The sequence below is a fragment of the Patagioenas fasciata genome, chromosome 29 (assembly GCF_037038585.1).
Source record: "Patagioenas fasciata isolate bPatFas1 chromosome 29, bPatFas1.hap1, whole genome shotgun sequence".
In the NCBI taxonomy this organism is placed as follows: domain Eukaryota; kingdom Metazoa; phylum Chordata; class Aves; order Columbiformes; family Columbidae; genus Patagioenas; species Patagioenas fasciata.
Genome location: NC_092548.1, coordinates 2,050,619 through 2,073,272, shown reverse-complemented (window position 1 = coordinate 2,073,272; position 22,654 = coordinate 2,050,619). Strand labels below are relative to the sequence as shown.

Sequence of the window (22,654 nt, the reverse complement as noted above, 5' to 3'; positions counted from 1 at the left end):
AACAACAGGGGGTCCACATGGTGCCACAATGGGCCCTGGGGACAACGGTGGCTCCTGGGATGTCACAATGGGCCCTGGGGACACAGCTGGTCCCCAGGATGTCACAATGGGCCCTGGGGACAAAGTGGGGTCCTAAGATGTCACAATGGGCACTGGGGACAAAGGGGGTCCCCATGGTGCCACAATGGGCCTTGGGGACAAAGGGGTGTCCCCTGAATGTGCATAATGGGCCCTGGGGACAAAGGGTGGTCGCCGGGATGTCTCAGTGGGCCCTGGGGACAATGGGGTGTCCTGGGATGTCACAATGGGCCCCAGTGACAAATGGGGTCTCCACGGTGTCACAATGGGCCCTGGAGTAAAGGGGGGTCCCCAGGATGTCACAATAGTCCCTGGGGACAAAGAGGAGTCCCCTGAATGTCATAATGGGCCCTGAGGACAAGGAGGGTCTCCACGGTGTCACAATGGGCCCTGGGGACAATGGGGGGTCCTGGGATGTCACAATAGGCCCTGGGGACAAAGGGGGTCCCCATGATTTCACAATGGGCCCAGGGGACAATGGGGCATCCTGGGACGTCACAATGGGCCCTGGGGACAAAGGGGGTCCCCATGGTGTCACAATGGCCCTGGGGATAAAGGGGGACCCCAGGATGTGTATAATGGGGCCTGGGGACAATGGGGGGTCCTGGGATGTCACAATGGGCTCTGGGGACAATAGGGGGTCCTGGGACGTCACAATGGGCCCTGGAGAAAAGGGGGGGTCCTGGCATGTCACAATAGGCCCTGGGGACAAAGGGGGTCTTCAGGATGTCACAATGGGCCCGGGGGACAAAGGGGGTCCCCAGGATGTCACAATAGGCCCTGGGGAAAAAGAGGGCTCCCCAGGATATCACAATGGGCCCTGGGGACAAAGAGGGGTCCACAGGATGTGCACAATGGGCCCTGGGGACAAAGGGGGCTCCCCAGGATGTCACAATGGGCTCTGAGGCCAAGAGGGGTCCCAAGCATGTCACAACTGGCACTGGAGAAAAAGGGGAGGGTCCCCACGGTGCCACGATGGGCCCTGGGGACAAGGGGGTTCCCAGGATGTCACAATGGGCCCTGGATACAATGGGGGGTCCTGGGATGTCACAATGGGCCCTGGGGACAAATTGAGTCCCCAGGATGTCACAATGGGCCCTGGGGACAAAGGGGGTTCCCCTGAACGTCACAATGGGCCCTGGAGACAAAGGGGGGTCCCCAGGATGTCACAATGGGCACTGGAGAAAAAGGGGGGGTCCCCACGGTGTCACAATGAGCCCTGGGGACAATGGGGGATTCTGGGATGTCACAATAGGCCCTGGGGACAAAGGGAGTCCCCAGGATGTCACAATGGGTCCTGGGGACAATTGGGGGTTTTGGGATGTCACGATGGGCTCTGACGACAAGGGGAGGTGCCCATGGTGTCACAATGGGTCCTCAGTGACAAGGGGGGTCCCTATAGTGTCACAATGGGCTCTCCAGACAATGGGGGGTCCTGGGATGTCACAATGGGCACCAGTGACAAAGGGGGTCCTCATGGTGCCACAATGGGCCCTGGAGGCAAGGGGGTCCCCAGGATGTTACAATGGGCCCTGGGCACAAAGGGGGGTCCCCATAGTGTCACAATGGGTCCCCAGTGACAAGGGGGTCCCCACGGTGCCACGATGGGCCCTGGGGACAAGAGGGGGTCCCCATGGTGTCACAATGCACCCTGGGGTCAAAGGGGGTTCCCAGGACATCACAATGGGCTCTGGGGACAATGGGGATCCTGGGACATCACAATGAGCCCTGGGGACAAGGGGGGGTCCTGGGACGTCACAATGGGTCCTGGGGACAAAGCGGTTCCCCAGGATGTCACAATGGGCCCCGGGGACAAAGCAGGGTCCTGGGACGTCACAATGGGCCCTGGAGACAAAGGGATTCCCCAGGATGTCACAATGGGCCCTGGGGACAAAGGGGGTCCCCACAGTGTCACAATGGTCCCTGGGGACAAAGGAGATCCCCACAGTGTCACAATGGGCCCAGGGGACAAAGGGGGGACCCCAGGATGTCACAATGGGCCCAGGGGACAATGGGGGGTCCTGGGACATTATAATGGGCCCTCGGGAAAAAGGGGGTCCACATGGTGCCACAATGGGCCCTGGGGACAACGGGGGTCCCAGGATGCCACAATGGGCCCTGGGGACAACGGGGGTCCCAGGATGCCACAATGGACACTGGGGACAAGGGGGTCCCCAGGATGTCACAATGGGCCCTGGGGACAACGGTGGCTCCTGGGATGTCACAATGGGCCCTGGGGACACAGGTGGTCCCCAGGATGTCACAATGGGCCCTGGGGACAAAGTGGGGTCCTAAGATGTCACAATGGGCCCTGGGGACACAGGTGGTCCCCAGGATGTCACAATGGGCCCTGGGGACAAAGTGGGGTCCTAAGATGTCACAATAGTCCCTGGGGACAAAGAGGAGTCCCCTGAATGTCATAATGGGCCCTGAGGACAAGGAGGGTCTCCACGGTGTCACAATGGGCCCTGGGGACAATGGGGGGTCCTGGGATGTCACAATAGGCCCTGGGGACAAAGGGGGTCCCCATGATTTCACAATGGGCCCAGGGGACAATGGGGCATCCTGGGACGTCACAATGGGCCCTGGGGACAAAGGGGGTCCCCATGGTGTCACAATGGCCCTGGGGATAAAGGGGGACCCCAGGATGTGTATAATGGGGCCTGGGGACAATGGGGGGTCCTGGGATGTCACAATGGGCTCTGGGGACAATAGGGGGTCCTGGGACGTCACAATGGGCCCTGGAGAAAAGGGGGGGTCCTGGCATGTCACAATAGGCCCTGGGGACAAAGGGGGTCTTCAGGATGTCACAATGGGCCCGGGGGACAAAGGGGGTCCCCAGGATGTCACAATAGGCCCTGGGGAAAAAGAGGGCTCCCCAGGATATCACAATGGGCCCTGGGGACAAAGAGGGGTCCACAGGATGTGCACAATGGGCCCTGGGGACAAAGGGGGCTCCCCAGGATGTCACAATGGGCTCTGAGGCCAAGAGGGGTCCCAAGCATGTCACAACTGGCACTGGAGAAAAAGGGGAGGGTCCCCACGGTGCCACGATGGGCCCTGGGGACAAGGGGGTTCCCAGGATGTCACAATGGGCCCTGGATACAATGGGGGGTCCTGGGATGTCACAATGGGCCCTGGGGACAAATTGAGTCCCCAGGATGTCACAATGGGCCCTGGGGACAAAGGGGGTTCCCCTGAACGTCACAATGGGCCCTGGAGACAAAGGGGGGTCCCCAGGATGTCACAATGGGCACTGGAGAAAAAGGGGGGGTCCCCACGGTGTCACAATGAGCCCTGGGGACAATGGGGGATTCTGGGATGTCACAATAGGCCCTGGGGACAAAGGGAGTCCCCAGGATGTCACAATGGGTCCTGGGGACAATTGGGGGTTTTGGGATGTCACGATGGGCTCTGACGACAAGGGGAGGTGCCCATGGTGTCACAATGGGTCCTCAGTGACAAGGGGGGTCCCTATAGTGTCACAATGGGCTCTCCAGACAATGGGGGGTCCTGGGATGTCACAATGGGCACCAGTGACAAAGGGGGTCCTCATGGTGCCACAATGGGCCCTGGAGGCAAGGGGGTCCCCAGGATGTTACAATGGGCCCTGGGCACAAAGGGGGGTCCCCATAGTGTCACAATGGGTCCCCAGTGACAAGGGGGTCCCCACGGTGCCACGATGGGCCCTGGGGACAAGAGGGGGTCCCCATGGTGTCACAATGCACCCTGGGGTCAAAGGGGGTTCCCAGGACATCACAATGGGCTCTGGGGACAATGGGGATCCTGGGACATCACAATGAGCCCTGGGGACAAGGGGGGGTCCTGGGACGTCACAATGGGTCCTGGGGACAAAGCGGTTCCCCAGGATGTCACAATGGGCCCCGGGGACAAAGCAGGGTCCTGGGACGTCACAATGGGCCCTGGAGACAAAGGGATTCCCCAGGATGTCACAATGGGCCCTGGGGACAAAGGGGGTCCCCACAGTGTCACAATGGTCCCTGGGGACAAAGGAGATCCCCACAGTGTCACAATGGGCCCAGGGGACAAAGGGGGGACCCCAGGATGTCACAATGGGCCCAGGGGACAATGGGGGGTCCTGGGACATTATAATGGGCCCTCGGGAAAAAGGGGGTCCACATGGTGCCACAATGGGCCCTGGGGACAACGGGGGTCCCAGGATGCCACAATGGGCCCTGGGGACAACGGGGGTCCCAGGATGCCACAATGGACACTGGGGACAAGGGGGTCCCCAGGATGTCACAATGGGCCCTGGGGACAACGGTGGCTCCTGGGATGTCACAATGGGCCCTGGGGACACAGGTGGTCCCCAGGATGTCACAATGGGCCCTGGGGACAAAGTGGGGTCCTAAGATGTCACAATGGGCCCTGGGGACAAAGGGGGTCCCCATGGTGCCACAATGGGCCTTGGGGACAATGGGGTCTCCCCAGGATGTCACAATGGGCCTTGGGGACAAAGGGGTGTCCCCTGAATGTGCATAATGGGCCCTGGGGACAAAGGGTGGTCGCCGGGATGTCTCAGTGGGCCCTGGGGACAATGGGGTGTCCTGGGATGTCACAATGGGCCCCAGTGACAAATGGGGTCTCCACGGTGTCACAATGGGCCCTGGGGATAAAGGGGGGTCTCCAGGATGTCACAATGGGCCCAAGTGATGAGTCCCCACAGTGCCACTATGGGCCCTGGAGACAAGGGGGGTCCCCAGGATGTCACGATGGGGCCTGGGGACAACGAGGGGTCCTGGGACGTCACAATGAGCCCTGGGGAAAAAGGGTGGTCCCCATGATGTCACAATGGGCACTGGAGACAGTGGGTGGTCCTGGGATGTCACAATGGGCCCTGGGGACAAAGTAAGGTCCTCGGCTGTCACAATGAGCCCTGAGGACAAGGGGGGGTCCCCAGAATTTCACAATGAGCACTGGGGACAAAGTGGGGTCCTGGGATGTCAAAATGGGCCCTGGGGACAAAGGGGGTCCCTTAATTGTCACAATGGGCCCTGGGGACAAGGGGGGTCCCCACGGTGTCACAATGGGCCCTGGGGACAAAGTGGGGTCCTGGAATGTCACAATGGGCCCAGAGGACAAAGGGGGTCCCCATGGTGCCACAGTGGGCCCTGGGGACAAAGGGGGTCCTGAGACGTCACAATGGGCCCTGGGGAAAAGGCGGGGTCCCCACGGTGTCACAATGGGCCCTGGGGACAATGGGGGGTCCTGGGATGTCACAATGGGCCCCAGTGACAAAGGGGGTCCCCATGGTGCGACAACGAGCTCTGGGGATAAAGGGGGTCTCCAGGATGTCACAATGGGCCCTGGGGACAAAGGAAGTCCCCAGAATGCCACAATGGGTCCTGGAAAGAAGTGGGGTCCCCACGGTGTCACAATGGGCCTTGGGGACAAAGGGGGGTCCCCAGGATGTCACAATGGGCCCCGGGGACAAAGGGGTCCCCAGGATGTCACAATGGGTACTGGGGACAAAGGCGGGGTCCCCATGGTGTCACAATGGACCCAAGTGACAGGACGAATCCCCACGGTACCACTATGGGCCCTGGAGACCAGGGGGTTCCCCGGATTTCACAATGGGCCCTGGGGACAAGGGGGGTCCCCAGGATGTCACAATGGGCACTGGGGACAACGAGGGGTCCTGGGACGTCACAATGAGCCCTGGGGAGAAAGGGGGGTCCCCACCCTGTCAGAAGGGACCCTGGGGACAAGGTGGGGTCCTGGGATGTCACAATGGGCCCTGGGGACAAAGGGGGTGTCCATGGTGCCACAATGGGCCCTGGGGACTAGGGGGGGGGGGGTCCCCTCGGTGCCACGATGGGCCCTGGGGACAAAGGGGGTCCCCAGAATGTCACAATGGGCCCTGGGGACATTAGGGGTCCCCACAGTTTCACGATCTTAACCCTTGACACCCCCCAACTACTGGGTCCTTAGGGTTACTCCCGGGTCCCTCCTGAACTGAATCCCCGCCCGAACTCCTGGGTCTGATAGAGGGCACGAACATTTTAAGGGTTAACAAAACATAATTGGGTGCCCACTAACGAGCCAACACTTTAGGGCTGAGCCACACGAGCCCTTAGTTCAGAGCTTTAGGTGAACTCATGGTAAGGAAACCAGAACCCAGCAGTGCCAGGATCAGGAGTTTTACGGCACCAGCTGTGAACTCGAGGGGACGAGAGAACCGAGATTTACAGCAAAAAGGGGGTGCCAGGCTGGGTTCAACCGACCTGGAGCTTGGGTCCCAGTCCATTCAACACAAGGAGCCAAACCTGAGGAAGCTGAAGGAGCCTTCATCCAAAGACCCCTCCTCCAGAGCACCAGGTGGCGCCGCGCAGGCGAACGGGGGGGATCCAGGCAGAGACCACGGCAGTGATGAGCGGGAAAGGTTCTGGATGTGTGCGGGCGCTCCGGGGTCGTTGGGACACGAGCACCTCGCTGTATTTAAACGCAGCTCCTGCCGCTCGGAGCGGCGCACGAGGGGTGGAACCATCGCTCCCCTTGCGCCCGACGGCGAAACGAACGCAGCTGCTCTGGAGCCCTGCGGGGTGTGGAGGTTCATGGCTCCGGAGGCTGTAAAGTTGTTTCTGCGCCTCCGTTCCCCTCATGCCCCCCCATTCCCTTCACACCGACCCTCAATCCACCCCCCACCCCGACCCCCAGCTCCCCCCCCCCACCCCCCGACCCCCAATCCACCCCCCACCCGACCCCCAGCTCCCCCCACCCCGACCCCCCAATGCCCCCCAGTTCCTCCCCAGACTGACCCCCAATGCCCCCTCACACCGACCCCCAAGGCCGCCCCCGCACACCAACCCCCCAACTCCCCCCTCAAACACCGACCCCCAATCCCCCCCCGGACCCTAATTCCCCCTCGCACCGACCCCCAACGCCCCCCACACCAACCCCTAATGCCCCTCACATCGACCCCCAAATCCTCCCCACACTGACCCCTCAAATCCTCCCCAGACCAACCCCCAACTTCCCCCCCACACCGAGCCCCAATTCCCCCCACATCGACCCCCAATGTCCCCCCCCCACGCCAGACCCCAATTCCCCCCCACACCGACCCCCAATTCCCCCCACACTGATCCCCAATGCCCCCCCCCACACCGACCCCCAATTCCTCCCCAGACTGACCCCCAATGCCCCCTCACACCGACCCCCAAGGCCCCCCCTGCACTGACCCCCCCACACCGACCCCCCAATTCCCCCCTCAAACACCGACCCCCAGTGCCCCCCCACTGGACCCTAATTCCCCCTCGCACCGACCCCCAATGCCCCCCCACACACCGACCCCCAGTTCCTGCCCCCCCACACCAACCCCTAATGCCCCTCACATCGACCCCCAAATCCTCCCCACACTGACCCCTCAAATCCTCCCCACACCAACCCCCAACTTCCCCCCCCACCGACCCCCAATTCCCCCTCACACCGACCCCCCAACCCCCCCCACCGATCCCCAATTCCTCCCCACACCGACCCCCAATGTCCCGCTCACACCGACCCTCAGTTCCTCCCCCACACCGCCCCCCAATTCCCCCCTCACACCGACCCCAAATCCCCACCCCCACACTGCCCCCCAAATCCCCCCCTCACACCGACCCCCAATGTCCCCCCCCGGCCCCCCAATGCCCCTCACACCGACCCCCAATGCCCCTCCCGCCGACCCCCAGCTCCCCTCACAACCTCCACCAAAACGGCGGCGCCTCCCTCTCCTCCCTCCCGCCTTTTCCCGCCACACACTCCCGGACGTGACGCCGGCGAGGGGGCGTGGCCGGCGGCGAGGGGGCGTGGCCGCGGCGCCGGCGGGCGGGAAGCGCCGGGGCGGGAAACACCGGGTGAGGAGATCGCGTCCCCTCGGGTCCCTCGTGTCTCTGCATGTCCCATCGCGTCCCCTCGGGTCCCTCGTGTCCCTTCATGTCCCATCGTGTCCCCTCGCGTCCCTCGGGTCCCTTCATCGTCCCCTCGGGTCCCCTCGTGTCCCCTCATCTCCTCAGCACCCCCGCTGGAGCCCGCCCGTCCCTCCCCTCCAGGAGAGACCCCGGGGCTGGGGCGGATCCGCCATCAATCCCCCCACAGACTTTTTCTCTCTTTCATCCCCCTTTTCCCTCTTTTCCCTCTTTCCCCCTTTATCCCTCTTTCCCCCCTTTTTCCCTTCCCCCCCTTTTTCCCTCTTTTCCCTCTTTCCGCCGTTTTTCCCTCTTTTCCCTCTTTCCCCCCTTTTCCCTCTTCCCCCTTTTCCCCCCCTTTTTCCCTCTTTTCCCTCTTTCCCCCTTTATCCCTGTTTCCCCCCTTTTTCTCCCTTTCCCCCCTTTTTCCCTCTTCCCCCTCTTTTCCCCCTTTTTCTCCCTTTTTCCTTCTTCCCCCCCTTTTCCGCCTTTTCCCTCTTTCCCCCTTTATCCCTCTTTTCCCTCTTTCCGCCCTTTTCCCTCTTCCCCCCTTTTTCCCTCTTTTCCCTCTTTCCCCTTTATCCCTCTTTGCCCCCTTTTTCCCTCTTTTTCCTCTTCACCCCCTCTTCCCCCTCTTCCCCCTTTTTCCCTTTTCCCCCCTTTTCCCCCTTTTTCCTCTTTCCCCCCTTTTCTCCCCTTTTCCCTCTTCCCTCTTTTCCCTTCTTTCCCCCCTTTCCCTCTTCCCCCCTCTTTCCATCTTATCCCTCTTTTCCCCCTTTATCCCTGTTTCTTCCCTTTTCCCCCCCTTTCCCTCTTTCCTCGCTTTTTCCCTATTTTTCCCTCTTTCCCCCCTTTTTCCCTCTTTTCCCTCTTTCCTCGCTTTTTCCCTCTTTTTCCCTCTTTCCCCCCTTTTTCCCTCTTTCCCCCCTTTTTCCCCCTTTTCCCTCTTTCCTTGCTTTTTCCCCCTTTTCCCTCTTTCCCCCCTTTTCCCCCCTTTTCCCTTTTTCCCCCTTTTCCCTCTTTCCCCCCTTTTTCCTCCTTTCCCCCCTTTTCCCTCTTCCCCCGTTTCCCTCTCCCTTTTTCCCGTCCCTCCTCCCATTCCCGTGCAGCCCAACCCCTTCCCCCCTTTTCCCCAGAGCAGTTTTCATACAGATCCCCCCTTTCCCCCCAGCCCCGAACCCCCGGGGGTTTCTCAGCATCAGCAGCCACTTCACTCCCCCCAATTTAACTCTTTGTGTCCCTTTTCCAGGCTCTTTGGGAGCCCGGGTGTCCTGGGGCCGCTCTGGTTTTTGCTCCGGGGTGTTTGGAGCCGGGTGACCATGGACCTGTTTCCCTTGGGCGACGAGCTGCGTGGCTTTGCCCAGAGCCCCGGGCTGCTCTGCGGGGAAGCGCTGGAGCCCGACCTGGAGCCCAGTCTGAGCCTGGAGCCCGACCTGGAGCCCGACCTGAGCCTGGAGCCCGACCTGAGCCTGGAGCCCAACCTGAGCCTGGAGCCCGACCTGAGCCTGGAGCCCGACCTGGAGCCCAACCTGAGCCTGGTTACTAATGATCAGTATTTACCAATGATGGTCATAATTTATTAATAGTGATCAGTATTTATTAATAACAACCAGTATTTATTAATGATGGTTAGTATTTATTAATGACAACTAGTATTTATTAATAACCACCAGTATTTATTAATAACGGCCAGTATTTATTAATGGCGGTCAGTATTTCTTAATGACAATCAGTATTGATTAATGATGGTATTTATTAAGGATGATTATTATTTATTAATGATGATCAGTATTTGTTAATGGTGATCGGCATTTATTAATAATGGTTAGTATTTATTAATGACGATCAGTATTTATTAATGACCGTCACTATTAATGATGATCAGTATTGATTAATGATGGCGAGTATTTATTAATGATGATCAGTATTTATTAATAACAGTCAGTATTTATTAATGACAATCAGTATCGATTAATGATTGTGAGTATTTTTTAATGATGATCAGTATTTATTAATGATGGTCAGTATTTATTAATAACGATCAGTATTTATTAGTGACGGTCACTATTTATTAATGACAATCAGTAATTATTAATGAGGGTCAGTATTTATTAATCCTTGCTATTTAACCCTTTTGGGTTGAAACCTTTGAGACCGAACGCCGATTGATTCCACCGGGCAAGCTCCACCTGCCTGGAGCTTCAGTGCCGACTACGCCATCTGTTCTAAAAGCGCCGCGGCTTTATCATGTTGATTTTTTTACCTATTTATCCTGATTTTTGTCACTTTAGCCACTTGGCGGCTGCTCCGGTTGAGGATGGCGGCGTCTCCATGTGCCGGAACCACGGGTGGTCGGTGGACGCCGAGAGGGGGCAGGTAACGGGCACCCATGGGTGCTGCTCATTGAGCGGGGATCTGAGTGAAGGCGGCGAGGGGGACGGCGGTGCCGTCGAAGCCCTTTGCGGGGGTCGTTACCAAATTGTGCGTAACTGGATGATTTGTGAAAGTCGCTGCCGATTGAGTGGAGATGACGGGGTGAGAAAACGAGAAATAGGGAATCGCTGCGGTGTAAAGATTCGCGTTGCGCGCTCCCGCCCGGTTCGGGTCGTGTTTAGCGTAGCGGGTTTTATTATCCTCGTTATATAATGGAGAAATAATTGGGAAGAGCAGTTTGCAAAGCGCTTTGATATCCTCCAGCGCCACCGACGCTCCCGGTTCCGTTTGTGCTCAGGTGCGCGACGCGGGCGATGCAAACACCGTGAAACCATCGTTGGGAGATGGAAACGGTGCCTCCGAACCCCCGACGCTGTCCGAAAACCCCCCTGGTGATCCCGGTGTTGGTTCCAGTGACAAGGAACGAGGTGGGTGAGGAGTACTTGGATGGTTGTGCGATGATTCGGCAACCAGCGGTGCCGGAGTCGCTTCCCAGAGCACCCGTGTGTGTGTCCCTGGCTGAACCAAGGGTGCTACGTGCCCCAGAACCCCCCAAATTACACCCAAATAACGCTATGGGGACGCGCTCGGCGGCCGCTACCCCAGGGACGGGCTCTGGGAGGCTCCAGGCTCCCGCTGGGTTATTGATCCGAAATACAGATCCCGGCGATCGCCTCGAGTTGGGTGGAAGGGAGGAAGCATCAGCAGGACCGGAGGGTCCCCAGACCCCTCATTTTGGGGTTCGCCGCTTGCTTTTGAGCCAAAAAAGGAGGAAAAGCAGATAAACGCCCGTGTGATTTTGTGCGTTTTCCACCTTTAACCCTTTTCTCGTTCGATGTTGCCCAGGTCACCGAAAATGCGTCTCCGGATGGGAAGATCTCGCAGCAAAAAGGCGACGGAGGCCGAAACCCCTCGTGATCCCGACACCGGGATTGAAGCGCTTTCGGCCGCCCCGCGGGGTTAATTCGGTGCGATGCGGATGTCCCCACGTAGCGCTTTGGGGGGAACACCCCGCTTTATGGTTGTGGTTTACGGGGGGTTTATCTCAACCCGGGCCGAGCGATCCCGGTGTAAAACCGCCCGGTGAACCCGGTTTGGGTTCGGCGTCCCCTCGCTGGTTTGTGGTGGCAAACGCAGAGCTCGTGCTCCCCAAAAACCCCCAAAATGGGTGATTTTGTGGAATATGGGATGGAAACAACCCCCCCAGGGTTTCGCTGTGATATCGGGTGTAAAAACCACCCGAGTGCTGCGATCGACTGCAAAACCCCATTGGGATGATCCATCAGCGACCGATTTCACCAAAACGATGGGAATTGGGACAATTTGTGGTTGTGACGCCGAGGAACGGTCTCGGCACGATGATTTTGATCCCGAGCGTTGCTTTTCCCCTCTATTTCTCAATATCCCGCAGGCAGAATGGACGGCGACTTGGGATTGTGCCTGGTGAAGGACGCCCCCAAAATCAGCGTCCGGCCGTGAGTCCCCAAACCACCAAAAACGGGCGCAAAACGGGTGCGTCGCGCTTTTCCTGCCCCTCGTTTGGCCCACCAGGACCCATTGACGTCCATTCCGAACGGAACACGAGGCGCTGATGTCACCGGCGGCGCTGATGTCGCGGCGGAACCCCGGCAACGCTTTGTTGTTCCGAGCCCTCGCAGGGCGTCTCTCCCGCTCTGCCGCGTCTCGGAGCGAATCCCTGTGGTTTTCGGCCGAACCGCGCGGTTTCGGTGCCGATCGGAGCACGATGATGCCGTGAGCGCTCAGAACGCCCCCGTCCCCCCCGCCGCGCCGCCGCGGTCCCCGTCACCGCCTCCCGTCCCCTCTCCAGGCAGATCAACGTGGGGAGCGGCTTCCAGGCGGAGCTGCCGGCCCTGCGCGACCCAGCGCAGGCGCAGCAGGACGAGGAGCGCGCGGAGCTGGTCTGGAAGCCCTGGGGGGACATGGACACCGACCCGCAGGCGCCCGACCCAGGTATCGCACGCATTGGGTGCCTGGCCCACCCCACCTGGGCCCCGGGGGGGTCGTCGCTGCTCTTGGGGCTCCCAACGCTGCCTTTTGGGTAGAAATAGTGACGTTTCTCCGTGTCTTTCTTGCTCTCCGCTCCACCTGGTTGGCTCGTTTTCCGCTGTCCCGTATCGCGCCTTTTGTCCCCAAAACCCAACTTTTCCTTCTCGTATCGTACCCATTATCATGTCGCACCTTTTCTTGACCAACCCCAACGTTTCCATTGTCCTATCGCACCTTTTCTTGACAAAACCCAACTTTTCCTTGTTGTAGCGCGTCTTTTCTTGACATAAACCCAACTTTTCCTTCTCGTATCGTACCCATTGTTGTATCGCACCTTTTCTTGACGAAACCTGACGTTTCCATTGTCCTATCGCATCTTTTCTCAACAAAACCCAACTTTTCCTTGTCTTCTCACATCTTTTCTTGACAGAACCCAACGTTTCTGTTGTCCTATTGCATCTTTTCTTGACATACACCCAACTTTTCCTTGTCCTATTGCGTCTTATCTTGACCAACTCCAACTTTTCCTTGACCTATCGTGTCTTTTCTTGATAAAAGCCAACTTTTCCTTGTCCTATTGTCTTTTCTTGACATAAACCCAACTTTTCCTTGTCCTATCGCGTCTTCTCTTGACAAAACCCAACTTTTCCTTGTCCTATTGTCTTTTCTTGACATAAACCCAACGTTTCCATTGTCCTATCACGTCTTTTCTCAACAAAACCCAACTTTTCCTTGTCCTATTGCACCTTTTCTTGACAAACCCAACTTTTCCTTGTCCTATCGCGTCTTTTCTTGACATAAACCCAACTTTTCCTTGTCCTATCGTGTCTTTTCTTGACAAAACCCAACGTTTCCATTGTCCTATCACGTCTTTTCTCAACAAAACCCAACTTTTCCTTGTCCTATTGCACCTTTTCTTGACAAACCCCAACATTTCCTTTATCATATCGCATCTTTTCTTGACCAACTCCAACTTTTCCTTGAATCGTACCCATTGTCGTATCACACTTTTCCTTGAAAAACCCCAGCTTTTCCTTGTTGGATCCCATATTTCCACCCCCAAACCCCAACACCCCCATGTCACATCCCCCTTTCCCCAAACCCCAACACCCCCATGTCACATCCCCCTTTCCCCAAACCCCAACACCCCCATGTCACATCCCCCTTTCCCCAAACCCCAACACCCCCATGTCACATCCCCCTTTCCCCAAACCCCAACACCCCCATGTCACATCCCCCTTTCCCCAAACCCCAACACCCCCATGTCACATCCCCCTTTCCCCCCCAAACCCCAACATCCCCACCTCATATCACCCCATTTCCCCCCCGAACCCCAACATCCCCATGTCCCATCACCCCGTTTCCCCCACCCCGTGTCGGTTGCAGTGTTGACCCTGCTGTCCATGGCAAGCTCCAGCACCATCCCCGGGAGCTCCAGCACCATCCCCGGGAGCTCCAGCACCGTCCCCGGGAGCTCCAGCGCCATCCCCAGGAGCTCCAACGCCATCCTCGGGAGCTCCAGTGCCGTCCCTGGGAGCTCCAGTGCCATCCCCAGGAGCTCCAGTGCCATCCTCGGGAGTTCCAGTGCCATCCTCGGGAGCTCCAGTGCCATCCCTGGAAACTCCAGCGCCATCCCCGGGAGCTCCAGTGCCATCCCTGGGAGCTCCAGTGCCATCCCTGGAAACTCGAGCGCCATCCCCGGGAGCTCCAGTGCCATCCTCGGGAGCTCCAGTGCCGTCCCCGGGAGCTCCAGTGCCGTCCCCGGGAGCTCCAGTGCCATCCTCGGGAGCTCCAGTGCCATCCCTGGGAGCTCCAGTGCCGTCCCCGGGAGCTCCAGCGCCATCCTCGGGAGCTCCAGCGCCATCCTCGGGAGCTCCAGTGCCGTCCCCGGGAGCTCCAGTGCCATCCCCGGGAGCTCCAGTGCTGTCCCCGGGAGCTCCAGTGCTGTCCCCGGGAGCTCCAGTGCCGTCCCCGGAAGCTCCAGTGCCGTCCTCGGGAGTGTGTGTGAAGATTGAGGAGAAAGCAGCTGAAATGGAGATGCCGGAGCCAGAGCCGCAGGCCGGGACTGAGCCACCACCAAAGTGCCTGAATATTGAGGAGAAACCAGCTAAAATGGAGATTGTGGTGCCAGCACCAGAGCCACCGGCCGGGACCGAGCCGCCCCCAAAATGCGTTAAAATTGAGGAGAAAGCAGCTGAAATGGTGATTGTGGCACTGGAGCTGGAGGTGGGGACCGAGCCGCCCCCAAAATGCTTTGAAATCAAGGAGAAACCAGGTGAAATGGCGATGCCGGAGTCGGAGCTGCAAGCTGGGATGGAGCCGCCCCCAAAGCGCCTGAAAATTGAGGAGGAACCAGCCGAAACGGTGATTGCGGCACCGGAGCTGCAGGACGGGACCGAGCCACCACCAAAATACCTGAAAATTGAGGAGGAACCAGCCGAAACGGTGATTGCGGCACCAGAGCCACGGGCCGGGACCGAGCCGCCCCTGAAGCACTTGGAAATTGAGAAACCAACCGAAATGGCGATTGTGACGCCGGAACCGCCGGCTGAGACCGAGCCACCACCAAAATGCATGAAAATAGAGGAGAAACCAACCGAAATGGCGATGCTGGAGCCGCAGGCCGGGACCAAGCCACCCCTGAAGCGCTTAAGAATTGAAGGGGAACCAGCCGAAATGGTGATCCCGGAGCCGCAGGCCGGGACCGAGCCGCCCCTGAAGCGCTTTAAAATTGAGGAGAAACCAGCTGAAATGGTGATTGCAGCGCTGGTGCTGGAGCCGCAGGCCGGGACCAAGCAGCCCCCAAAACGCTGGAGAATTGAGGACAAACCATCCGAAATGGCGATGCCGGAGCCGCAAGCCGGGACCGAGCCGCCCCCGAAGCGCCTTAAAATCGAGGAACCAGCCGAAATGGGGATCGCGGCGCCGGAGCAGCGCCCGGGGTAGGTTTGCGCCCTCAGGAAACCCCCGCGCCGAAACCACCGTCGGCTTTCCCACCGGACGGCGCATCCAGAGGGGGATTTTTGGGAAGAAAAGGGGTGAATCTGCGTGTGTGTTTGAAGAAGCGACCACGGGGGGTTTGGTTTCTCGGCATCGGGTTTGATGGGAAGAGCTGGCGCCCGATCGTCATCTCCGGCACCAGGGGGCGCACGGAACGGGGCCGGAATTGGGCTGAAATCCTGCGAGATTGGGAAAAAACGCCGCTGTGAGATCAACGGGCAGCGGCTGCTCGCGGTGGGAAGAACCGGAAAGGGAAATGGTGGCAAAATGGTGCCGTAAAGCGCCCCGATCTGAGCCGAGAAACAGGGGTTTTGGTGTTTTTCTTTCTATTTAACGCGCTTTCTGCTTTGCTTAATAAACTGGGTTCTGGAATGAGTTGAAGTTCGTTAATGCAGCGATTTGTGACAACGGGGGGGTTGAGTTGTTTGATTAATGAAATGTTAATTAAGGGTCTTGTCACACCTGGAGGGATGGAAGGGGGATTTATTTTGGGAGGTCTTGAGATTTATTGCTGTCACGATACCGGGGCCGTCGGTGCCACCCATCGCGATACCGGGGCTGTCGGTGCCACCCATCGCGATACCGGGGCCGTCGGTGCCACCCATTGTGATACCGGGGCTATTGTCGCTGCCCATCGCGATACCGGGGCTGTCGGTGCCACCCATCGTGATACCGGGGCCATTGTTGCTGCCCATCACGATACTGGGGCCGTCAGTGCCACCCATCGCGATACCAGGGCCGTTGGTGCCACCCATCGTGCTACCAGGACCATCATTGCTGCCCATCACGATACTGGGGCCGTCGTCACTGCTGTTGTGATGATACCAGCGCTGTTGTTGCCACCTGTCGCGATACCAGGACCATCAGTGCTCGCTATTGCGATACCAGGGCCGTCGGTGCCGCCCTTCGCGATACTGGGGTCGTTGTTGCTGCCCATTGCGATACCAGGGCTGTTGGTGCCACCCATCGCGATACCGGTGCTGTCGGTGCTGCCATCGCAATACCGGGACCGTCAGTGCTGCCCATCACGATACTGGAGCTGTTGGTTCTGCCCATCACGATACCAGGGCCCCTGTCACTGCCCATCACAATATCAGGGCCGTCGGTGCTGCCGTCACAATACCAGCTCCATCACTGCTGCCCGTCGCGATACCGGGGCTGTCGGTCCTGCTGTCGCGATACCGGGGCTGTCGGTGCTGCTGTTGCGATACCGGGGCTGTTGGTGCTGCTGTCGCGATACCGGGGCTGTCGGTGCTGCTGTCGCGATACCGGGGCTGTTGGTGCTGCTGTCGCGATACCGGGGCCGTCGGTGCTGCTGTCGCGATACCGGGGCTGTTGTCGCTGCCCAACGGTGAGAGGAAAGCTGCGCTTGGAAGGGATTTCCTGTCCAGAGTCCTCATCGTCTTGGCCATGCACAGCACAGTGAGATGTTCCCCATCGAACAGAAACGGTAACTGGGGTCTGTGGAGAGCGCAGGGGGTAAAAGGGGTCTGGGAGGAAACTGCCTGAGGAAAAGTGAGACATCCCTTTTCCCTCTGTTTTAGAAACCCCAGCCAACTCGAGAGCATCTTGGGAGGGGTCGAGCTGCACTTACCCAGAGGACACAGCAGCTGGAGGAAGCCAGGAGAGATCGGCGTGGAGAGGACGAGCGCAAGGAGGCTGCAAAAGGGAGAGGAAAGAAATCAGTGCCGCGGCCACTGCTGTTGCTGGGATGGGAGACGTGAGGGCCTGGGGAGCTGCGGTGGGGCAGCCGGGGCTGGCAGAGCAGCCCCACGCACCCCTCAGTAGGATGGGAATGAAGAATATGAGGAGCAAAAGTAAGAAAACTCATGGGCTAAGATAAAAAAACCAAGTGAGATAAGTAATTGAAAGAGGAAGAGAGAATAAAACGCAAGGCGTGATGCAAAGACTCGTGGGCTCCCACAAGCACAGGGAGATCCCGCAGACCCCAAGCGATGGCTGCCCTGCAACCCCCTTCCCTCCCTTCTTACTGATGAGCACCACGTTAGGGCGCTGTTGGTGCCACCCATCGCGATACCGGGGCCGTCGGTGCCACCCATCGCGATACCGGGGCTGTCGGTGCCACCCATCGCGATACCGGGGCCGTTGGTGCCACCCATCGCAATACCAGGGCTGTCGGTGCCACCCATCGCGATACCGGGGCGATACCGGCCCCTCCTGGGGCAGCAGGGGTCCAGTACCAGCACGGTTTGGGGGTGGACCCGCTGGAAAGCAGCTCTGCGAGAAGGACTTGGGAGTTCTGGGTGACATCAGGTTGGCCACAAGTCACCAATGTGTCCTTGTGGTCACGAGGCCGAGGGTACCTGGGGGATATTTATTAAGAAGAGTGTGAGCAGCAGGTGAGAGAGGTGAATCCTCCCCCTCTGCTCCACCCTGGGGAAGCTGCATCTGCAGTTCTGGGTCCAGTTCTGGGCTCCCCAGTTGAAGAAGGACAAGGAGTTACTGGAGGGAGTCCAGTGGAGGGACACAGAGATGCTGAGGGGTCTGGAGCATCATTCTGATCAGGAGAGACTGAGAGAGATGGGGCTGTTGAGCTGGAGAAGAGAAGGTGAGAGGGATGTGATCAATGGGATCAATATCTCAGGTGGGTGTCAGGATGGAGCAGACTCTGTTCAGTGGTGCCCAGCGCCGGGGTGAGGGGCATCGGGCACAGACTGAAACCCAGGAGGCTCCATCTGAACGTAAGGAGAAACTTGCTTGCTGGGAGGTGCCAGAGCGCGGCCCAGGCTGCCCAGAGCGGGTGTGGAGTCTCCTTCTGTGAGACATTCAGACCCCTGGGATCCTGTGTGATCTGCTCTGGGACCCCGCGGGAGCAGGGGGGTTGGACTGGATGATCTCCAGAGGTCCCTTCATCCCAAACCAGAATGGGGTTCTGAGGGAAGGGGAGGGAAGGAAGGGGAGAGGAGGAAGGGGAGAGGAGGAAGGGGAGAGGAGGAAGGGGAGAGGAGGAAGGGGAGAGGAGGAAGGGGAGAGGAGGAAGGGGAGAGGAGGAAGGGGAGAGGAGGAAGGGGAGAGGAGGAAGGGGAGAGGAGGAAGGGGAGAGGAGGAAGGGGAGAGGAGGAAGGGGAGAGGAGGAAGGGGAGAGGAGGAAGGGGAGAGGAGGAAGGGGAGAGGAGGAAGGGGAGAGGAGGAAGGGGAGAGGAGGAAGGGGAGAGGAGGAAGGGGAGAGGAGGAAGGGGAGAGGAGGAAGGGGAGAGGAGGAAGGGGAGAGGAGGAAGGGGAGAGGAGGAAGGGGAGAGGAGGAAGGGGAGAGGAGGAAGGGGAGAGGAGGAAGGGGAGAGGAGGAAGGGGAGAGGAGGAAGGGGAGAGGAGGAAGGGGAGAGGAGGAAGGGGAGAGGAGGAAGGGGAGAGGAGGAAGGGGAGAGGAGGAAGGGGAGAGGAGGAAGGGGAGAGGAGGAAGGGGAGAGGAGGAAGGGCAGAGAAGAGAAGCTGGGGCTGTGAAACAGAGGGAAAAGGGATGTTTCAATCTTCCCCTCACAAAGTTCCCTGCCAGCCTCCAAATTCTTTTTGATCTCAGGGACCCCCCAGGGATCCCAGAAACCACTGAGACCCCCCCAGACCCACTCGCAAGAACCCCTGGGACCCCCCCCAAACCCAGGTTTTCCCCTTTCTCCCCTCCAGCCCCCCAGGGACCTCACAACCCACCCAGGACCCCCGAGGGGCAGCTGCATGGGGGGGGGCTCTGACACCCCAAAAGTGATGGGGCGCATGGGGTGATGTGGACCCCCCTGTGGTGGTTTGGGGGTCCCCGAGTTGCCGTCCCCCCCACTTTAGAGTTTTTGTACAAATTGTCTCTATATTCGTAGCTGGGGGAAAAAGCGGCCCCTCCCCAGTGCTGCTCCCACAAACCTGGGGGGGCCTGGGCGGGTCCTCTGGGTCCCCCCCACTGGCACGGGGGGAAAGGAAAGGATTTAGCACAGAAATCACAGCATCACAGCATCACGGTGTGTTTGGGACTGGAAGGGACCTCGAAAGCTCATCCAGCGCAATCCCCTGCTGGAGCAGGAACGCCCAGGAGAGGTCGCACAGGAACATGTCCAGGGGGTTTGAACGTCTGCAGGGAAGGAGACCCCACAGCCCCCTGGGCAGCCTGGGCCGGGCTCTGCCACCCTCACTGGGAAGAAGTTCTTTCTCAAATTTAAGTGGAACCTCTTGTGTTCCAGCTTGATCCCATTGCCCCTTGTCCTATCATTGTTTGCCACCGAGAAGAGCCCGGCTCCATCCTCCTGGCACTCACCCTTTATATATTTATAAATATTAATAAGGTCACCCCTCAGTCTCCTCTTCTCCAGCTCCAGAGCCCCAGCTCCCTCAGCCTTTCCTCACACGGGAGATGCTCCACTCCCTTCAGCATCTTTGTTGCCCTACGCTGGACTCTCTGCAGCAGTTCCCTGTCCTTCTGGAGCTGAGGGGCCACAACTGGACACAATATTCCAGGTGTGGTCTCCCCAGGGCAGAGCAGAGGGGCAGGAGAACCTCTCTGACCTACTGACCACCCCCTTCTAACCCACCCCAGGTACCATTGGCTTCCTGGCCCCAAGGGCCCAGTGCTGGCTCATGGTCACCCTGCTGTCCCCAGGACCCCAGCTCCCTTTCCCTACCCTGCTCTCTAACAGCTCATTCCCAGCCTATACTGACCCTGGGGTTGTTCCTGCCCAGGTGCAGCACTCTGCACTTCCCCTTGTTAAATCTCACCAGGTTATCCCCCCCCAGCTCTCAGCCTGTCCAGGTCTCTGATGGCAGCACAGCTTCCAGGGTCACCCACTCCTCCCAGCTTGGTGTCCCCAGCAAACCTGCTGACAGTCACTCAATTCCCTCATCCGAATCGTTAACGAATATATTGAATAATATTGGCCCCTGAGGCCCTGCACTGGATCCAGGCCTCAACCGGACTCTGCCCATTGACCACCACTCTCTGGCTTCTCCCTCTCAGCCAGTTTGCACCCCCCACTCCCCACTGCCCAGAGCACCCCTCCCCAGCTCAGCTGTGCGGATGCTGTGCAGACGGTGTCAGAGGCTTTGCTGAAGCCCAGGGAGCCCACACCCACCGCCCGCCCCCTCCATCCACCCGGGTACGTTCCCATGAACGGCGACGGGGTTGGTGGGGATGAACTGAGATGAATCAAGAGATTGAGCCACGCGCTCAGAGCGATATCGGCTGTTCAACCGCTCAGTCACCGCATTTTTAAACTACAGAATGTAGATCACAGGGGTTTAATTACGGGAAACATTTAACTGTTTAATGATGGATTTTGAATGCGGAGAGGGACCAATGCAGTGGGGTTTAAGCACCACTGCCTCTGACGGACGTTTAATCCCAAGAAATTTAATGGGAAATTAATTTAATTTGAAATGTTCTTTAGCAAACTGTTCAGGTCACTTCTGAGATACAAAAAGTTTTTAAAGCAAAACATTAATCCCAGTAAATTTCCAACAACGCTCCCTTCCGTGAAACCAAAATTCAACAAAAACCTCAACGAAACTTCAACATTTGTTGGTTTTTAGTTAACGCTCAAATGTCGCGTTTAATGTTACACATTTAATTTATACACTGGAGGCCTCGGTGCGGGGGGGCTGGGGGGAGGGTGTGTTAAAGGGACATTGGGGGGCACATTTGGGGCTGTTTTGGGGTCAAAAAGGGGGATTGAGGTTCAGGGGGACTTGAGGGAGTCGCGGGGGGCGCAGACCGATCGGGGGGTCCGGGGGGAGCCCCGCAGGGGGATTTGCTGGGGGAGGCAGGGTCAGCAGGGCCTCCCCTCCCCCGCAAAGGGACTCAGGGCCCCCCAAACCTGGTCCCTCCTGCCGGCTGCACCCCAACCCCCACAGCTCCCCTGCACCCCCAGACCCGCCCCGCGCCCCCCACAACCCCCGCACCAACCAAATCCGTCCCCGCCGCTCACCCGGGACGGAACTGGCGGCGATCGCGGTCCCAGCGCGGTGTGAGGAGGATTTTCAACCGCGGAACTGCGGGGGCGACCAGCGGGACCCCCCCACTGCCGCCCGGGGGCAACACGGCGACCGCCCGGGGGCAACACGGCGACCGCCCGGCCCCGGCCAGCGGGGCCGCAGCCCCGGGCCCCCCGCCCGCCCCCGCAGCCGCTGCAGCCGCAGGACCCGCCCGTGGCAGCGGCGCTCCGGCGGCAGGAGGGGACGAACCGCCACGGCCGGGCCGCCGCTCCCGGGGCGGGCTGCATGGTCACGCCCCCGGCACCGCCATTGGCCACACAGCCGGCCCGTCACCGTCCCTCGCACCCGTCCCTCGCCGCCATTGGCCTGGAGGCGGCCTCCTGATGCCCATTGGCTGTGCCGCTTCCAGCGGGAAGTCCCTCCCCTTCCCGACACGGCTCCGCGCCTGCGCAGTGCAGCCCCCGCGCAGCCCCGCGGTGGCGCCGTCGCCCCTTGCGGGCTCTCGCTGCTGTTTAATCCAATTCTTTAATTGTGTTCTTTAAACGCGGGTTCATGAGAGCACAAGCGAAACAGCGCGGGGTGCGCGGGGGATTCGCTCTGCCCAACACGCACACCTTTAACAACAGGAAGTGTGTTAATTACAGTGAGTGTTCATATTCATAATGACCCCAGAGCTGTGCATATTCATGAGGTGATCTCAGAACCGTTTCCACAGCCCTGAGCCCCCTGTTCTCCTGCGCAGTGGCACTGGGTGCATTTGAGGAGGGGTCCTTGGGGTCTTTGGGTGAAGGCTCCTCAGCCTCCTCACAGTGGGCTTTGCCCCTTTGGCTCATTGTGAGGAACGGGCTGGGACCCAAGCGGCCAAGGCGGTTGAACCCGGCCTGGCGCCCCCTTTGTGCTGGAAATCTTGGCGATCTCGTCTCCTCAAGGTTGCAGCTGGTGCCGTAAAACTTCTGATCTCGGCATTTGACGCAGTCCTGCTTGTTTAGCACGATTGGGTACATACAGCTCTAAACTAGATATTAATTATGTGGCTTAGAATGTTAGCTCGTTAGTAGGCCCTTACTATGTAGTTGCTTAACCCTTAAGATGTTTGTTGCCTCTGTCAATATAACTCCATAAACACGTTTCATAACTTTTTACACAGAACTTAACCACCTTTTTCCCTTTTCCAGGTTCAGAGTCCGTGCCTCATTTGGTTCTGTCTGTAAACCTTGAACATCTTAGTGTCAGCGATCAGGACCCGGAGCCACGGGCGCAGTGCCATGCGGTGCTTTATTCCAGCGCTGGGAAACCAGGGGTTC

At 59.0% G+C, this 22,654-nt stretch overlaps 2 protein-coding genes across 3 annotated transcripts; one reads left to right on the top strand and one right to left on the bottom strand.

Moving 5' to 3' along the window:
- The first annotated feature begins 11,579 nt into the window (after positions 1–11,579).
- On the top strand, positions 11,580–13,194 carry LOC139825830 (zinc finger protein 541-like). Of its 2 annotated transcripts, XM_071800149.1 has the most exons (3): positions 11,580–12,167; positions 12,244–12,386; positions 12,693–13,194. In XM_071800149.1, exons 1-3 carry the CDS (start codon positions 12,007–12,009, stop codon positions 12,710–12,712), a joined length of 324 nt encoding a protein of 107 aa, XP_071656250.1. In that variant the 5' UTR covers positions 11,580–12,006; the 3' UTR covers positions 12,713–13,194. The 2 variants fall into 2 exon arrangements, with proteins under 2 accessions (XP_071656250.1, XP_071656249.1); XM_071800148.1 differs by having other exon boundaries at positions 12,244–13,194.
- Positions 13,195–15,890: 2,696 nt separating this feature from the next.
- LOC136113883 (uncharacterized) lies at positions 15,891–21,712 on the bottom strand. Its single transcript, XM_071800103.1, has 5 exons — positions 21,694–21,712; positions 21,344–21,542; positions 17,624–17,746; positions 17,017–17,081; positions 15,891–16,927 (listed from the first exon to the last, which is right to left on the bottom strand). Exons 1-5 carry the CDS (start codon positions 21,710–21,712, stop codon positions 16,554–16,556), a joined length of 780 nt encoding a protein of 259 aa, XP_071656204.1. The 3' UTR covers positions 15,891–16,553.
- Between the last annotated feature and the right edge of the window lie 942 nt (positions 21,713–22,654).

Bases quoted from the DNA above. Each gene is read 5' to 3' on its own strand.
- LOC139825830 (XM_071800148.1), top strand. From the start codon at position 12,007: ATGTCACCGGCGGCGCTGATGTCGCGGCGGAACCCCGGCAACGCTTTG. The intron at 12,168-12,243 runs GTGAGCGCTCAG...TCCCCTCTCCAG, and splicing joins GATCGGAGCACGATGATGCC to GCAGATCAACGTGGGGAGCG.
- LOC136113883 (XM_071800103.1), bottom strand. The intron at 17,747-21,343 runs GTGAGCGGCGGG...AATATCCCCCAG, and splicing joins CGCCGCCAGTTCCGTCCCGG to GTACCCTCGGCCTCGTGACC. The intron at 16,928-17,016 runs GTAAGTGCAGCT...ACTTTTCCTCAG, and splicing joins CCAGCTGCTGTGTCCTCTGG to GCAGTTTCCTCCCAGACCCC.